The sequence below is a fragment of the Dreissena polymorpha genome, chromosome 10 (assembly GCF_020536995.1).
Source record: "Dreissena polymorpha isolate Duluth1 chromosome 10, UMN_Dpol_1.0, whole genome shotgun sequence".
NCBI classification, from domain to species: Eukaryota; Metazoa; Mollusca; class Bivalvia; order Myida; family Dreissenidae; genus Dreissena; species Dreissena polymorpha.
Genome location: NC_068364.1, coordinates 31,808,797 through 31,827,386, shown reverse-complemented (window position 1 = coordinate 31,827,386; position 18,590 = coordinate 31,808,797). Strand labels below are relative to the sequence as shown.

Genomic DNA, 18,590 nt, shown 5'->3' with positions numbered 1-18,590 from the left:
TATAAATGTCATTGACAAAGCCTATGGTAAAAAATGTGAACACATTGAGTTTAATCGCCCTCTTGTGCCAGCAAAAACAACACGTTGACAGGTTGTCATTTTTGACAGTTCTACTTTCACTTTCATTGTGTGATATCAAACTATTAACAATTATGTGGCTGAGATAAATATCGCCATTGCTTTTATGCCCCCGGTAGGGTGGCCTATAGCAGTTGAACTGTCCGTCAGTCAGTCAGTGTGTCAGTCTGTCCGTCCGTCCGAAAACTTAAATGGCCATAACTTTTTCAATATTAAACATAGCGACTTGATATTTGGCATACATGTGCATCTCATAAAGCTGCACATTTTCAGTTGTGAAAGGTGAAGGTGAAGGTCATCCTTCAAGGTCAAATGTCAAATATAAAGCGTCTGTCCGTCTGTCCGAAAACTTTAACATTGGCCATAACTTTTTCAATATTGAAGATAGCAACTTGATATTTAGCATGCATGTGTATCTCATTGAGCTGAACATTTTGAGTGGTGAAAGGTGAAGGTCAAGGTCATCCTTCAAGGTAAAATGTCAAATATCTGGCGTCTGTCCGTCCGTCCGAAAACTTTAACATTGGCTATCACTTTTCAATATTGAAGATAGCAACTTGATATCTGGCATGCATGTGTATCTCATGGAGCTGCACATTTTGAAAGATGAAGGGTCAAGGTCATCCTTCAAGGTCAAAGGTCAAATATATGGCATCTGTCCGTCCGTCCGAAATCTTTAACTTTCGCCATAATTGTTTATGCCTCTGAAGGGTGGCATATAGTTTTTGAACTGCCCGTCTGTCTTTTCATCAGTCTGTCCGTCCGTCAGTCCGTCCGTCCGAAAACTTTAACATTGCCCATTACTTTTGCAATATAAAAGATAGAAACTTGATATTTGGCATGCATGTGTATCTCATGGAGCTGCACATTTTGAGTGGTAAAATGTTAAGGTAAAGGTAATTCTTCAAGGTCAAAGGTCAAAGGTTAAATTTTGCAATATTGAAGATAGTAATTTGATATTTGGCATGCATGTGTATCTCATTTAGCTGCACATTTTGAGTGGTAAAAGGTCAAGGTCATCCTTCAAGGCAAGATCAAAGGTCAAATTTTGTAATATTGAAGATAGCAACTTGATATTTGGCATTCATGCATATCTCATGGAGCTGCACATTTTGAGTGGTGAAAAGTCAAGATCCTTCAAGGTCAAGGTCAAATTGTGCAATATTGAAGATAACAACTCCATATTTGGCATGCATGCGTATCTCATGAAGATGCACATTTTGAGAGGTAAAAGGTCAAGGTCATCCTTCAAGGTCAAAGGTCACTATTTGCAATATTGAAGATATAAACTCGATATTTGGCATGCATGCGTATCACATGGAGCTGCACATTTTGAGTGGTGAAAGGTCAAGGACATCCTTCAAGGTCAAGGTCAAGGGTCAAATTTTGCAATATTAAAGATAGCAACTCGATATTTGACGCGCATGCGTATCTCATGGAGCTGCACATATTGATTGGTAAAAGGTCAAGGTCATCATTCAAGGTCAAGGTCAAAGGTCAAATTTTGCAATATTGAAGATTGCAACTCCATATTCGGCATGCATGCGTATCTCATGGAGCTGCACATTTTGAGTGGTGAAAGGTCAAGGTCATCCTTCAAGTACAAAGGTAAAATATATGGCTTCAAAGCTGCGCAGCAGGGGGCATTGTGTTTCACGAACACGGCTCTTGTTTAATATATTTTCTGCACATTTCTTCAAAAAACTTACATCAATACACGATTTTCTTCGTTAATTCAAACATTCTTGACAGACTTGTGTACATATTTCGCTTACATTTTGACGCGCGTAGGTAGAACCGCATTACCGCTTCCGAAATGTGTATTCATACTATTGCCTTCGAGGAACTTATCTGATGTTTGACGGAAAGGGCCAATAATGTGCGATTGTGGGTCAAGTTCCCCACAGGTACTACTTTCGCGTTCCCCCCAATTTTTTTTCCATACCTAAAATTGTTCGTACCCAATTTTTGTTCGTAGCCAATTTTTTTCATACCAATTTTTTTTCATCCCCAAATTTTTTTTCGTACCCAATTTTTTGTTGGTCCCAATTTTTTTGTTCCCAAATTTTTTTTCGTACCCAAATTTGTTTTCGTACCCAATTTATTTCGCAAAATTTGTGTACCAATTTTTGTTTCGTACCAACATACACAATTGTGGTGATTGTGGTGATGTAGATAAACTTAACTTGATGCTGTTATATCCATCCTCTCAAAAGCATCGTCACACCAGTACTGTCAGTACTTTGATTTTAAATTGTATTCTTGTTTTTTACCGGAGATTTTTATTTCAAATGTTTAAATTTATCGATATAAAGCATTTAAAGCATTTAATGACAAGCTTCAATAGATGCCAAAATCTGTTGGACTGCCCCTTTAAGAAACTATTTAAAGAGATCACGACACATGATTCTCACATAAATTGTTGTGAATAAATGTTGAGATAATTCTAACACCAATGCAAGCTTTTGAACTCATTGTAAATATTTTATATTAACAATTAATGTAACTGCCAAACGTAGAGAAATTTTAAGCTTGTTGCATGTAATAACTTAAATTGTTCGAATACATTTAATGTCATCACATCATCTGAAATTCCGTTGTCTATGACATACATTCATTGCATGTTTAATTGATGAATTCAATTTGGAGAGTCTATTTTCTGGTTCTAAAACTTGGAATAATGCAAAATGAATATTGAAACTGCAGGCACATTATCAGGTTAGACGTCCGTATAACCATCACCTAGTTTGCGGGCGAGTTGCATTTAAAATATGCCGGAAATGCATTACAACAACGGTTAACATAACATGAGGGTCATTTTGATCCTTAACTGCGTTCAATGTGTACATTTGACCATACTTAAAACAGACTTAAATATGGCCTGATACTTTCTAGATTCGACCATCAACATGAAGCCACAAATTGGGCTCGTACGCTAGTATTGTGATTTGTATATAATTTGACATGGTGACCTATTTTTTGCAACACCAAACTGATGTCATAATTGGTTCTAGATACTGCTAATATAAACAATCTGACCAAGATTCATTCAGAAGGAATAAATTCTAGAATAATAAGTGTTTTATTAATAGTTGACTAGGTCACTGAGGTCACCGAGGTTTTTGAAACGCATCAACCGAATTCATACTTGACCTAGATATTGTAACGATAAACATCTGAGCAAGTTTTATAAAGATTAAACCATTTAGCCACTGGTGAATATTATTATCGCATCTTACAATAGGAATATTGAATAGACAATATTGCTACCATATTATATTCTTGGTGTGTCATATGAAGCTTTTTATTATTGATGTTTATTATTGGCTCAAAAAATTATTTAACACTGTATCCATTGTAACACAGTATAATTAAGTAGAACAGTGTGAATACTACCTCAGTTATAAAAGTGCTATTTACTCGCTGTGTTACTACTTGACTACTTTTAAAATCTGCATAATCAATTAATAAATATCAACATATGGCATAAACATGGTTTTATGCCTTGTATGCTTATATTACGGGACGCTGAAGGCCTTGCATTACAAATAAACGATTGGCATTATGTGTCATCATGTGTCATTTGGCTTTCAGATTGGTTACAACGTTCTTTTTATAATACTTGTGTTTTGAACACACGTTACCGAGCTTTAAGGCCTAAATAATAGTATTAACGTTCTGACAAAGTTTCATAAATATGCGAACATTTAAGCATCAAGAGAGGTAACCAGCTAACAGTTGATATAACTTACTGCACCACGTACGACGACATAATCAGGGCAGTATTTGGGTCTTTTACCTATTGAACTGTTAAAACCTTACATCTGTGAATTTACCATTCCAAGGCGGGGCTCCCAGTTTTAATCATTTAATGTATCCTGCTATAGTTTCTTCTAGTGTTTGCTATAATAAACGTTTGTCTAACTTCACACTTAGAGCATTGGTAAAAAAACTAACACGTATAAATAAACAGTCTTTAATAGACAATTTATTGACAATAAGCACATTGCATAACTATTCAAAATAAAATAGAAGAGTTTAATGTTCATATTCATCTTACACTTTATTTACTGATAAACTGAACATCTTTGAAATATCTTTTGCGCGAGAAAATAAAACGTGATAAACAGTGCGAGGATGCATTTCAGTTTGCAAATGGTTGGGAATGCATTAAAATGGCAATGCTTAAATGTGACGTTGCTGTTTCGACAACGTTATAAGGGTTAAGTATAAAATCATCTTTTCATGAGATTTTGTTGTCTGCGTTCAATGTGTACATTTGACCATACTTAAAACAGACTTAAATATGGCCTGATACTTTCTAGATTCGACCATCAACATGAAGCCACAAATTGGGCTCGTACGCTAGTATTGTGATTTGTATATAATTTGACATGGTGACCTATTTTTTGCAACACCAAACTGATGTCATAATTGGTTCTAGATACTGCTAATATAAACAATCTGACCAAGATTCATTCAGAACGAATAAATTCTAGAATAATAAGTGTTTTATTAATATTTGACTAGGTCACTGAGGTCACCGAGGTTTTTGAAACGCATCAACCGAATTCATACTTGACCTAGATATTGTAACGATAAACATCTGAGCAAGTTTTATAAAGATTAAACCATTTAGCCACTGGTGAATATTATTATCGCATCTTACAATAGGAATATTGAATAGACAATATTGCTACCATATTATATTCTTGGTGTGTCATATGAAGCTTTTTATTATTGATGTTCATTATTGGCTCAAAAAATTATTTAACACTGTATCCATTGTTACACAGTATAATTAAGTAGAACAGTGTGAATACTACCTCAGTTATAAAAGTGCTATTTACTCGCTGTGTTACTATTTGACTACTTTTAAAATCTGCATAATCAATTAATAAATATCAACATATGGCATAAACATGGTTTTATGCCTTGTATGCTTATATTACGGGACGCTGAAGGCCTTACATTACAAATAAACGATTGGCATTATGTGTCATCATGTGTCATTTGGCTTTCAGATTGGTTACAACGTTCTTTTTATAATACTTGTGTTTTGAACACACGTTACCGAGCTTTAAGGCCTAAATAATAGTATTAACGTTCTGACAAAGTTTCATAAATATGCGAACATTTAAGCATCAAGAGAGGTAACCAGCTAACAGTTGATATAAATTACTGCACCACGTACGACGACATAATCAGGGCAGTATTTGGGTCTTTTACATATTGAACTGTTAAAACCTTACATCTGTGAATTTACCATTCCAAGGCGGGGCTCCCAGTTTTAATCATTTAATGTATCCTGCTATAGTTTCTTCTAGTGTTTGCTATAATAAACGTTTGTCTAACTTCACACTAAGAGCATTGGTCAAAAAACTAACACGTATAAATAAACAGTCTTTAATAGACAATTTATTGACAATAAGCACATTGCATAACTATTCAAAATAAAATAGAAGAGTTTAATGTTCATATTCATCTTACACTTTATTTACTGATAAACTGAACATCTTTGAAATATCTTTTGCGCGAGAAAATAAAACGTGATAAACAGTGCGAGGATGCATTTCAGTTTGCAAATGGTTGGGAATGCATTAAAATGGCAATGCTTAAATGTGACGTTGCTGTTTCGACAACGTTATAAGGGTTAAGTATAAAATCATCTTTTCATGAGATTTTGTTGTCTGCGTTCAATGTGTACATTTGACCATACTTAAAACAGACTTAAATATGGCCTGATACTTTCTAGATTCGACCATCAACATGAAGCCACAAATTGGGCTCGTACGCTAGTATTGTGATTTGTATATAATTTGACATGGTGACCTATTTTTTGCAACACCAAACTGATGTCATAATTGGTTCTAGATACTGCTAATATAAACAATCTGACCAAGATTCATTCAGAAGGAATAAATTCTAGAATAATAAGTGTTTTATTAATAGTTGACTAGGTCACTGAGGTCACCGAGGTTTTTGAAACGCATCAACCGAATTCATACTTGACCTAGATATTGTAACGATAAACATCTGAGCAAGTTTTATAAAGATTAAACCATTTAGCCACTGGTGAATATTATTATCGCATCTTACAATAGGAATATTGAATAGACAATATTGCTACCATATTATATTCTTGGTGTGTCATATGAAGCTTTTTATTATTGATGTTTATTATTGGCTCAAAAAATTATTTAACACTGTATCCATTGTAACACAGTATAATTAAGTAGAACAGTGTGAATACTACCTCAGTTATAAAAGTGCTATTTACTCGCTGTGTTACTACTTGACTACTTTTAAAATCTGCATAATCAATTAATAAATATCAACATATGGCATAAACATGGTTTTATGCCTTGTATGCTTATATTACGGGACGCTGAAGGCCTTGCATTACAAATAAACGATTGGCATTATGTGTCATCATGTGTCATTTGGCTTTCAGATTGGTTACAACGTTCTTTTTATAATACTTGTGTTTTGAACACACGTTACCGAGCTTTAAGGCCTAAATAATAGTATTAACGTTCTGACAAAGTTTCATAAATATGCGAACATTTAAGCATCAAGAGAGGTAACCAGCTAACAGTTGATATAACTTACTGCACCACGTACGACGACATAATCAGGGCAGTATTTGGGTCTTTTACCTATTGAACTGTTAAAACCTTACATCTGTGAATTTACCATTCCAAGGCGGGGCACCCAGTTTTAATCATTTAATGTATCCTGCTATAGTTTCTTCTAGTGTTTGCTATAATAAACGTTTGTCTAACTTCACACTTAGAGCATTGGTCAAAAAACTAACACGTATAAATAAACAGTCTTTAATAGACAATTTATTGACAATAAGCACATTGCATAACTATTCAAAATAAAATAGAAGAGTTTAATGTTCATATTCATCTTACACTTTATTTACTGATAAACTGAACATCTTTGAAATATCTTTTGCGCGAGAAAATAAAACGTGATAAACAGTGCGAGGATGCATTTCAGTTTGCAAATGGTTGGGAATGCATTAAAATGGCAATGCTTAAATGTGACGTTGCTGTTTCGACAACGTTATAAGGGTTAAGTATAAAATCATCTTTTCATGAGATTTTGTTGTCTGCGTTCAATGTGTACATTTGACCATACTTAAAACAGACTTAAATATGGCCTGATACTTTCTAGATTCGACCATCAACATGAAGCCACAAATTGGGCTCGTACGCTAGTATTGTGATTTGTATATAATTTGACATGGTGACCTATTTTTTGCAACACCAAACTGATGTCATAATTGGTTCTAGATACTGCTAATATAAACAATCTGACCAAGATTCATTCAGAACGAATAAATTCTAGAATAATAAGTGTTTTATTAATATTTGACTAGGTCACTGAGGTCACCGAGATTTTTGAAACGCATCAACCGAATTCATACTTGACCTAGATATTGTAACGATAAACATCTGAGCAAGTTTTATAAAGATTAAACCATTTAGCCACTGGTGAATATTATTATCGCATCTTACAATAGGAATATTGAATAGACAATATTGCTACCATATTATATTCTTGGTGTGTCATATGAAGCTTTTTATTATTGATGTTCATTATTGGCTCAAAAAATTATTTAACACTGTATCCATTGTTACACAGTATAATTAAGTAGAACAGTGTGAATACTACCTCAGTTATAAAAGTGCTATTTACTCGCTGTGTTACTATTTGACTACTTTTAAAATCTGCATAATCAATTAATAAATATCAACATATGGCATAAACATGGTTTTATGCCTTGTATGCTTATATTAAGGGACGCTGAAGGCCTTACATTACAAATAAACGATTGGCATTATGTGTCATCATGTGTCATTTGGCTTTCAGATTGGTTACAACGTTCTTTTTATAATACTTGTGTTTTGAACACACGTTACCGAGCTTTAAGGCCTAAATAATAGTATTAACGTTCTGACAAAGTTTCATAAATATGCGAACATTTAAGCATCAAGAGAGGTAACCAGCTAACAGTTGATATAAATTACTGCACCACGTACGACGACATAATCAGGGCAGTATTTGGGTCTTTTACATATTGAACTGTTAAAACCTTACATCTGTGAATTTACCATTCCAAGGCGGGGCTCCCAGTTTTAATCATTTAATGTATCCTGCTATAGTTTCTTCTAGTGTTTGCTATAATAAACGTTTGTCTAACTTCATACTTAGAGCATTGGTCAAAAAACTAACACGTATAAATAAACATTCTTTAATAGACAATTTATTGACAATAAGCACATTGCATAACTATTCAAAATAAAATAGAAGAGTTTAATGTTCATATTCATCTTACACTTTATTTACTGATAAACTGAACATCTTTGAAATATCTTTTGCGCGAGAAAATAAAACGTGATAAACAGTGCGAGGATGCATTTCAGTTTGCAAATGGTTGGGAATGCATTAAAATGGCAATACTTAAATGTGACGTTGCTGTTTCGACAACGTTATAAGGGTTAAGTATAAAATCATCTTTTCATGAGATTTTGTTGTCTTACATTTTTTTTAATGAAATCTTATTGTAAGATTGCAATATTAACGAATGGGTAAAGCATATATTAGCAAAAATAGTTAATTTTCTTGGTTCTTAACAAAGGAAATGTGAAACAGATCGATATGTTTAATAAACAGTAAAACACAAATTCCCGTCTTGGTAGCTTTAATTTTTAGAAAATTCGAAGAAACAATTATGTTAATATTCCGTTGTCTCATCTCACTGCGTCGATAAGGAGCACGATTTGGAGATTGCAAGACTCACGCATGCATTAAATTAAAATGTGTGCAAAAACTAACGCAGGCATTTCATGAAATGGTGTGAAAGATCAACGTATGCCTTTCGTAAAAATGTGTGCAGGCCTAACGCATGCATTTTATGTAAACTTGTGAAAGACTAACGTTGGCATTTGATGAAAATGTGTGAATGCCTAACACATTCATTTAATCTAAATGTATGAAAGACTAACGCATGCAGTTTTTTTTAAAACGTGTGAAAGACTAACGCATTCATTTCATGAAATGATGTGCAAGGCAAACGCATCATTTTGATAAAAACGCATTCATTTAATGTAAATGTATGAAAGACTAACGCATGCAGTTTTTTTTAAACGTGTGAAGGACTAACGCATTCATTTCATGAAATGATGTGCAAGGCAAACGCATGATTTTGATAAAAAAAATATGGATCACACATGCATTATATAAAAATGTGTTTAAGACTTACGCATGCATGTGATTACAATGTGTGCGAGGCTAACGCATGCATGTGATAAAATGTGTGCAGAACTAACGCATGCATGTGAGGAAATGTGTGCAACACTTACGCATTCGTTTGATTACAATGTGTACGAGGCTAACGCATGCATGTGATAAAATGTGTGCAGAACTAAAGCATGCATTTGATAAAAAGTTGAGCAGTACGTAAAGGCCCCTTGAGTTCCACGCGCGGTCACCACAACGTTGATGCACGTTTGTTCGATTTCAAAACCAATCAAATGAGTCTGCGTTTGATGCGTTCAAAGTACGCGAATCGTGCGTCAGACGCACGCAAGATTTACTTCAGTCGTGGAGAGTTGGAAATATTTAAAAAGGCGTCCATGTGACACTATTAAAATTAGTATGAATGCGTTTAGGAAAAATATAATTTAAAAAAACAACAACAGGAAACCAGGTATTAATTTCTCAAATTTATTTGAATTGTTCAACATGCTAACATTTGATTTGTGGTAGAGTGTGTTTAATAGACAGTGTAAAACAGTGACGCTTCACTGGAGCTCACGTGTTCTATAGTGGGAGCTGAATCGCATGGTTGATATGCAATCTGTATAAATATAAAAAAAACGTAACAATAAGTGCATTATACATGGTTTATATGCATCATCATCATCATCATCATCATCATCATCGTCATCATAATAATAATAATAATCATCATCATCAATATCATCATCATCATCATCATCATCTTCACCATCACCATCATCATCACCACCATCATCATCATCATCATCATCATCATCATCATCATCATCATCATCATCATCATCATTATCATCATCATCATCATCATCGTCATCATCATCATTGTGTCATCACGATTATCATCATCATACTCACTTCCACAAAATCAACGACAAATAACAGTTATACAATCAATACCCCCTATCATAAGGACGTCAATAACATCACCAACAATTAATGAGTGTTACAGCAATCGCAGCGAATCTAGAAGATAATCATGTATCATAATCAACAAGTTGATACATGAATATTAATATTACCCTTTATTTAAACTTTTCGGGTGGTGTATAGAGAATTATCATTGAATTAAAACAGTGAAAATTAACAGAGAACATTAGTGATAATTTTCATTTTTTACTAGAAGTATGTTTGGATTTTTTCCATTGTGATCCCAATTGTACCAAGGGCGACAACTTAGAAATGAATTGAACATACAGATAAGCGTCCCTCGAACATACACGTAATGACATGTGGGTCACCCAACAGGGAATCAGATTGTCCGGAATGGCAAAAATACAAAAACAATCATTTGTAAGCATAAAATAAAACAAAATTGTAATACAAATATCGATTTTAATTCACTCGTGATCATAGAAAAAATATTTTTTGCTATGACCACTTGTAAATTGAAATTGATATTCCACCAAATTCAACATATATTCTCGATATAATCCAATGATGTTAAGTATCTTTAATGATTTATCATTGCTGTAATCTTCCTTTCTGTACAGTTTTAATAGCATATAGTTAGTGACTCAATTCCGCATGTTTCATGGAGTTACACTCATAATTACTTATCAGACTTGGTCATATGGCGTGTTACCATGTAACTTCAAAGGGATGTAATCGACTTTATGCCAATATGTTTTTAGTTTTGAAAGCAACAATATGTAGCTATGGTATGTTTGTTATTTTGATAACGCCAATAAAGACGAGCTATACAAATTGAATTAAATGTAAAGTGTTATTCTTATTTATCTCAAATTGTTAACTATTGTTAGTATCTTTATGTGTCGTGTTTAGTTGCTTTTTAATCTATATATTTGGTGCATTCGTTTTTTTGTTTAGAAACAAGATATCAGTTAGTTGAATATAAACAAACGTTTTAAAATCAGTTTCATCCGAATAACAACATATATATAATTATTACGGATTTCTTCGTTATTGGTCAATTACGAATTGTCCACGCAAAAGATAATTGCAAACACCAATGAAAGGCACCGGAGTAACCACATTTCAAGGGGCAATGAAAATCATAAGATAATAGGCACGGATAATTGTAAATTATGTCGCAATTACATAATGTTCGAAGATTGTACTTATTTATTAATCTATCGAACACAATTGTGTTATAATAATAAAGCTTTGTTTTTTTTGCATACCTTAAAGCCCTCTGGTTCCGGCAAACATTCCAGAAAGATTCCTGACCGATGAGTATTGGGACTGTATGTACCAAATGTTTCGATAACTGGTGTGTATGGTGGTACAGCCGCGCAGTTGTACATGACCTTGAAAGAAATATGGGCATGACGTTGAAAGAAACATAGTAATGACCTTTAACGAAACATGGAAATAACCTTGAAAGCAACATCTACACAATATTGAATGAAACATGGTCACGATGTGTAGTTGATCTTGAAATAAACATGGACTCGATCTGTAATTGATATTGAAGGATCAAGATATGTGTTTGTCAGAAACACAATGCCCCCTACTGCGCCGCTTTGATTTATTTATTTTTGTTTTTGATTGTATCCCTTTAAAAATATTACTTCCTTTGTAAAAATGATCTGTACCTGCTAGATGATAGATAGAAATTAGCTTGTTACTTCCCTTGAATTAGTTTTTTTGACCTTTGACCTTGAAGGATGACCTTTCACAACTCAAAATGTGCAGCTCTGTGAGATACACATGCATGCCAAATATCAAGTTGCTATCTTCAATATTGCAAAAATTATGGCCAATGTTAAAGTTTTCAGACGGACGGACGGACTTACAGACAGTTAAAATACTATATGCCACCCTACCGAGGGCATACAAATGGACAATATTTGTAATTGATATTGAAAGAACAATAGACACGATCCGTAGTATATATTGCAAAAATGGACACGATCTGTTGTTGATATTGAAAGAAAAATAAAAACGATCTGCAGTTGATATTGAAACAAATGAACACGATCTGTAATTTATATTGCACAAATGGACACGATCTGTTGTTGACATTGAAAGAAACATGGACACGATCTGTAGTTATCTCTAATTAATATAGCTTCGGACACTCTGATGAATAAAAATGGCGGCTGATTTGTATCATGTGCTTATCAACGAAGCGCACACCTGCTAAAATGCTTCTGGCATGCGCATTTGTGGTAAACACATGTGTTCCGATATAGCTCGATCAATCACGTAGTGAAATACGTGTACTAGGCGTCTATTATCATCGACGTGTATTGGTCAATAATATGCCAACATTTGATTCTTTGTCGTTCAGCCTAAACAAATGTGGAAACATTAACTGTATAACAGGTTCAGAATGCTCTGCCTACTTATACATGGGTACCATAAAACGTGTATCTTACCTGATGCCCTATTTTCCATCCCTTTGGGTCTGTATTCGTCAGAGTACAGTGGTTGAGTACGAATGCTTCTGGGGACGAATGGTTACCGGATTTCGGGCAAACCGACGCAAGGGCATTGTCGGAAATAATAGTTCCAGCAATGTCGAACACAGTTTTGAATTTCGAACAGCGAGGTGTGTCTGAAAGTGACACACACATATTTTCATGTTTGCATACTGACAGTTTGCGCATTATGTCATTCTAAAATTAAAGCGTCAAATCAAATGTATACAAAGAAAATAAATGCTACATATCACTTATATAAACGACCATTTAGTAATTTGCTAATCTGAATTTGTATCATACAGTTTTTCACCCTTTAACTCGTCGTTTTCAACTAAGTTCATAAACTAATGTATAACCAGTCCCAGATTACCGATAAGGCAGAGTAGGAAACTGCCAAAGAGCCCCGCGACTTGTAAGGCCACATGAGACCGTAAATATACAGTCAAGGCGTATTGTCATTACGGTAAAACAATGATATTTCATACCCATACAAGGCCATTTTAGATTGTATATCTTGCCATCCTTAGCACTGGTAGACTAATTTAAATGAGTGAATTCAACTGGTCATTGGCAAAATATGGAGACGAATAACTTGCTTTGCAAAAGTTTGGAGAATAATTCACTCTCAATCTATCGCATAGATTGCCAGATTGAGGTATTGAACATTAATATTTCGTCAACATATAGCGATTGATTAAAGATATAAGCCTTGTTCTGAGAAAACTGGGTTTATATAAATGAGCGTAATGTTTCGTTCCAAATCAGCTTGAGCAGTCTGCACAGGCTAATCAGGGACGACATTTTCCACGTTTATTTTATTTTTTCGTTTCAATGAGGTATCTTCGCAACGAAAATCCAGTTCAGACGGAAAGTGTCGCCCCTGATTAGTCTGTGCGCACTATACAAGCTAATCTGGGACGACACCTTACGCACATACATTAGGTCCAGTTTTTCCAGAACGAGACTAATATGAACAAACTGTTTACCTGTGTACATTTGCGACAGTGTTGTTGTCGCAACCGTCGGTGCAGTTGGATTAAATGTTGTCGTTGGCTTGTGAGATGTGGTTATCACTGTGTTAGGTGGTGTTGTGGTTTTGTGAGTATGATGCGATGTTGGTGGCATGGTTGTTGGTGTTGTTGTTTGTATCAGTGTTGTTGTTGGTCTAGTTGGTGGAATTGTTGTTGTTGGTGTTGATGACATTGGTGTTGTCTGTTGTGGTTGTGTAGCCGCCAACTGTGTGGCTGGGGCGTCTAAAATGGAAAATACGTGTACTTTACTTCGAACGTTAAGGGGTCCATTGCTCTTCCGTCTTAAATGAAAGTTTGTGTAAATGATAGACACGCTTTGATAATTAACATTGTGGAGATAAAATGTTGTATTTAAGTTATTAAACCTTTAAAGACAAACTTTGCAAAATAATGTTTATAATAACAGTGCAATTGTTCCTAGATAATTCAATTTGAAATTAGCTGTCGCTCTATATTACACATTCAAACATTAACTTACTTTTAACTACTTATCACTTAACTAAAGCATACACTTCTCGAGACTATTACCAATTAAACATAAAAGCAACTTTATATCTTGAACAAAAATTGAGCCTTTTGTTGTTGTTGTTGTTGTTTCGTGTACGATGCATGACAATGTCATTGACATTAAAATTGACCACCGTGAAAAGGGGGTTTAATGCATGTGCAGTCCGCGTGACAAGGGGGTTTAATGCATGTGCAGTCCGCACAGGCTTATCAGTGACGACACTTTTGTGATATTTTTCGTTTAAAAAAGTCTTTCCTTAGCAAAAATCAAGTTAAGACGGAAAGTGTCTTCCCGAATTAGCCTGTACGGACTTCACATGCTAATCAGGGACGGCACTTTATAACATGCATAATTTGCAGGGTTTTAAATCGGTATAAGCTTTATATTATGATTATTTTAGAGCATGGTAAATGTTCAATACTACTGTTTTCTCGCAAATATCATAACGACAACGAAAATTTGCGAATCTGAAACAATTTTTTTTTCAATTTTTTCAATTTACCAAAACGTGAAAAGGTCCCTTCGAGTGTCGGAAGAAAAAGGCCTCAGTTTTGTACGTATATACAAATGGTATCTAAAGATTTTAGTTCAGTAGTATTGTAGGTATAAGGAACGCTATACTGGTCGTTGTCGATTCAGGTACAACTTAAAGTACACCTAGTATTCTGTATTAAATAATCTACCCCAAGTATATAAAATACGCTGTAAGGCACTCGGCGATATTCCGGGGTACTTTAAGTACATTTTGCTTGCTCCGGGTACTTATAGTACACTTAAGAGTACCTGGTGTACTGTTTAACAGTTCATGAGCCAACAGTTACCAATCGAGCATCAGGAACTTTTTAGAAATTTCAAAACTTGCTTTGACAATCATGTCCATGGTATCCGTTTTCACAATGACACAAGTAGTAAGGAGGTAAAAGTATTGCGTCACATCGACCATGGCTGTGGCATCTGTCTGAATTGCATATGTGTCCTACAATATAGAGCAAATCGTTTTCATATTATTCTTCCCTACGGTGTACCTAAAAGGGAAGTAACCGCCATAATGGTTTAACAGTTACATTGTTTGGAAAACATATCAACCGACATGTGAGAGCAGTAGTTATTAAACATGTTTTTAAATGATTTTTATGTTCGTCTTGCCTAAATTTCATATCGCCATTTTAGAAAAAAATATATTTAAATTTCCCGCTCATATGCTTCACGCTGTAGCGCGAAAAACACTTTGCAGTTTGTTTAAAACTTTGATCTTTTAAATGTCATCCTTACCTAGATCTATTTCACAGTTGTACCCCCAATAACCTGATTTGCAGTGGCAACGTTTATTGCCCTCAAAGCCTTGGCAGGAACCTCCGTGCTGACATTCGGTGTTATTGCTGCATGAATGGCTCGCTAAACAATAAAAGAAAAACGAATTCACCTATCAAAATAAACAAAACCGACACCGCCGAAAGCATCGTACAAGACATTAGATTTATGTATGTTATACTTTCTGACAAAAAATACAAATTCACCATTAACAATAAGCAAAACAAACTCTACCGAATAAATTATAGTATGCATACCAAAAGCATTATATTATGCATAAAATACAAATACATCTTTTTTAATTCTGTCCCCGATTGTTGTACTTACTGGAAAAAAGGAACCCTAATGTACTGCTACAGCAACATGCCACAACAGCTGCAAGAAAACGTAATAAATGGATTCAACTAAGATATCATTTATTTGATAAATGAGTTCCGTATACTCGTACACAGTTAAATGTAGTTAGTCTGTTTTAGAACATATTTCGTTAGATATTTGAGTCGTGCTCTGAGAACAAGGGGGGTGTAATGCATGTGCGCAGAATGGCGTACGAGATTAGCCTAAGCAGTTTTCACAGGCTAATAAGGAACGACACCATCCGCACATACTTGATTTTTGCTAAAAAGGGACTTTCTTGAAACTAAAAATATGTAAAAAGTGTTGTCCTTGATTAGCCAAAGCGGACTGCACAGGCTAACCTAGGACGACACTTTTCGCACATTCATTAAACCCCCTTTTCACATAACACGGCTCATATACGCCACAGTTAACCCGAATACTATTTTTGTAATTGCTGTTTGCGCAAATAATGCAATTTAATTGCAAATCACATGAAAGACACGTATATGAATAACTTATATTGAGTTCAGTGCATATGAACTGCGGCAACAGTCCGAGGTATTTTATAAACGATTTCCACATAGAGAAATATGAAAATATACACCGACAAAGTTAAAAATAATCAATTTAATTCTTACACGCCAAAAACAGCATACGCTGTAATAATAAACGAACAGTCATGTACAGGTTGTAACCCATTTATGCCTAGTAGACTCTCCCATCCATCTAAAATGGATCAATTAATTTCCAAAATTAGGGATGTCTAGTATATTTATTTCTATATTTAGATTTTTTTCTTACAGAAATTCCTTTCAGCAAACAGCGCAGACCCTGATGAGACGCCGCATCATGCGGCATTTCATCTTGTTCTACGCTGTTTGCCAATGCCTTTTTTCTAGAAGCTATGCATAAATGGGTTAAGTAAAAAAGATATTGACACTTGAATTATTCACATTTTGCAAGTATATCGAAATGTATAATATAATATTCAAAACACATGTTGAATCTAACCTACCAAATGCTAGAATGTTCATCGTGTTCAATTGTGTTATTCCGGATGCGAATTGCAAATTAGTTCAGTCTCTAATAAGCGGTTCTATTCATAAAACATTTTACGTTTATATAACGTAACTTCATTGGAACAAAATGAAATTTCAGCACGATATCACGATTTATTTAGAACTATTACATCAGAGTTACATCAACATAACACAAATATTGAGTACTCAGTGCCGTACCAAGTCACATCAATAAGTACATCATAATGCACAATGATACTATAAATATAAACACAATGACGTCACGAGCAACATGTTGGACGTATTATCTTGTTGGCCAAATGAAACCTTTAAGCGGCCTTTTCACAGATTTGGCATATTTTGAAGTTTGTCATTAAATGCTTTATATTGATAAATGTAAACATTGAATCTTAAAAGCTCCAGTAAAAAATCATGAATAAAATTTTAAAAAGTAAAAAAAGTAGCCGGTACCAAGGCTCGAACCAGTGACCCCCGGAGTCCTGGAGTTAGTCTGAAGTTAAAACGCATTAGCCCTCTCGGCTATTCCGCCGGGTATACACAGTTTAAGTATTTTATACTTTATAAAAGCAATACTAGTAGTTTCGTAAATTTAAACGACAACAACAGAAGTCTCCAAATTATTCAATCGTTTCGCGTTGCAACGCTGTATGATTGTTTTCAAATCGTCAAAGGATACATATAATGGCTATATTGGACTATGGTAAATGTTCAGTAATACTGTTTCCTCACACATATCTTAACTAAAACAAAAATGTGCGAATCTGAAACAACTTTTTTTCAATTTTGTCAATTTACCAAACCGTGAAAAGATCCCTTTAAAGTTACAAGGAGTCCGAGTGTGTACATATTATTTTGATCAAACTGTAATTCAAGTGGCGTTAAGACTTATCTTCCAAAACTGGCATTTCATAGTGTGAACATAATGGGCTCAATAGTCAATGCATACATATACGGGCCGTGCTCTGTGAAAAGGGGTTTAATGCACGTGCGTAAAGTGTCGTCCTAGATTAGCCTGTGCAGTCCACACAGGCTAATCAGGGACCACAATTTCCGGCATAACTTGATATTTGCTAAGAAGAGACTTTCTTCAAACATAAAATATCATAAAAGCGGAAAGTGTCGTCCCTGATTAGCTTGTGCGGACTGCAAAGTCTAATATGGGACGACATTATACGCACTTGCATTAAACCCCCTTTTCACAGAGCACGGCCCAATTTATCTTCGTAACGTACTTTTGACAAGATGAAAATGTAAAAATGTTTAATGAGGGGCTTTTCACAGATTTTGACATGTATTCACGTTTGTCATGAAATGCTTTATATCGATAAATGTAGACATTGGATCTAAAAAAGCTCCAGTTTAAAAAATTAGAATAAAAAAAGAAATGAAAAAAGTAATCTTCAACAGAGCTCGAATGACTGACCCCTTGAGTCCTAGAGTAAAAGTCTACTACTTAGACCACTCGGCCATTCGTGCTCTTGTGTGTATATCAGAGTTTATTTTCAGGTCCTACTAGCCTCTTCACGAGGTCTTTGTAGCCCGACCTGTAGCCATCCGCGCTCTTACAATAAAGGATGTATTT

The 18,590-nt window shown here is 34.7% G+C and overlaps 1 protein-coding gene across 1 annotated transcript; it reads right to left on the bottom strand.

Moving 5' to 3' along the window:
• Positions 1-9,805: 9,805 nt before the first annotated feature.
• Positions 9,806-17,236, bottom strand: LOC127847404 (mucin-2-like). The gene is made up of 8 exons (XM_052379275.1): positions 16,984-17,236; positions 15,957-16,004; positions 15,591-15,713; positions 15,181-15,294; positions 13,766-14,032; positions 12,735-12,913; positions 11,535-11,660; positions 9,806-9,952 (listed from the first exon to the last, which is right to left on the bottom strand). The coding sequence occupies exons 1-8, from the start codon at positions 17,000-17,002 to the stop codon at positions 9,869-9,871; spliced, it is 960 nt and encodes a 319-aa protein (XP_052235235.1). The 5' UTR covers positions 17,003-17,236; the 3' UTR covers positions 9,806-9,868.
• Between the last annotated feature and the right edge of the window lie 1,354 nt (positions 17,237-18,590).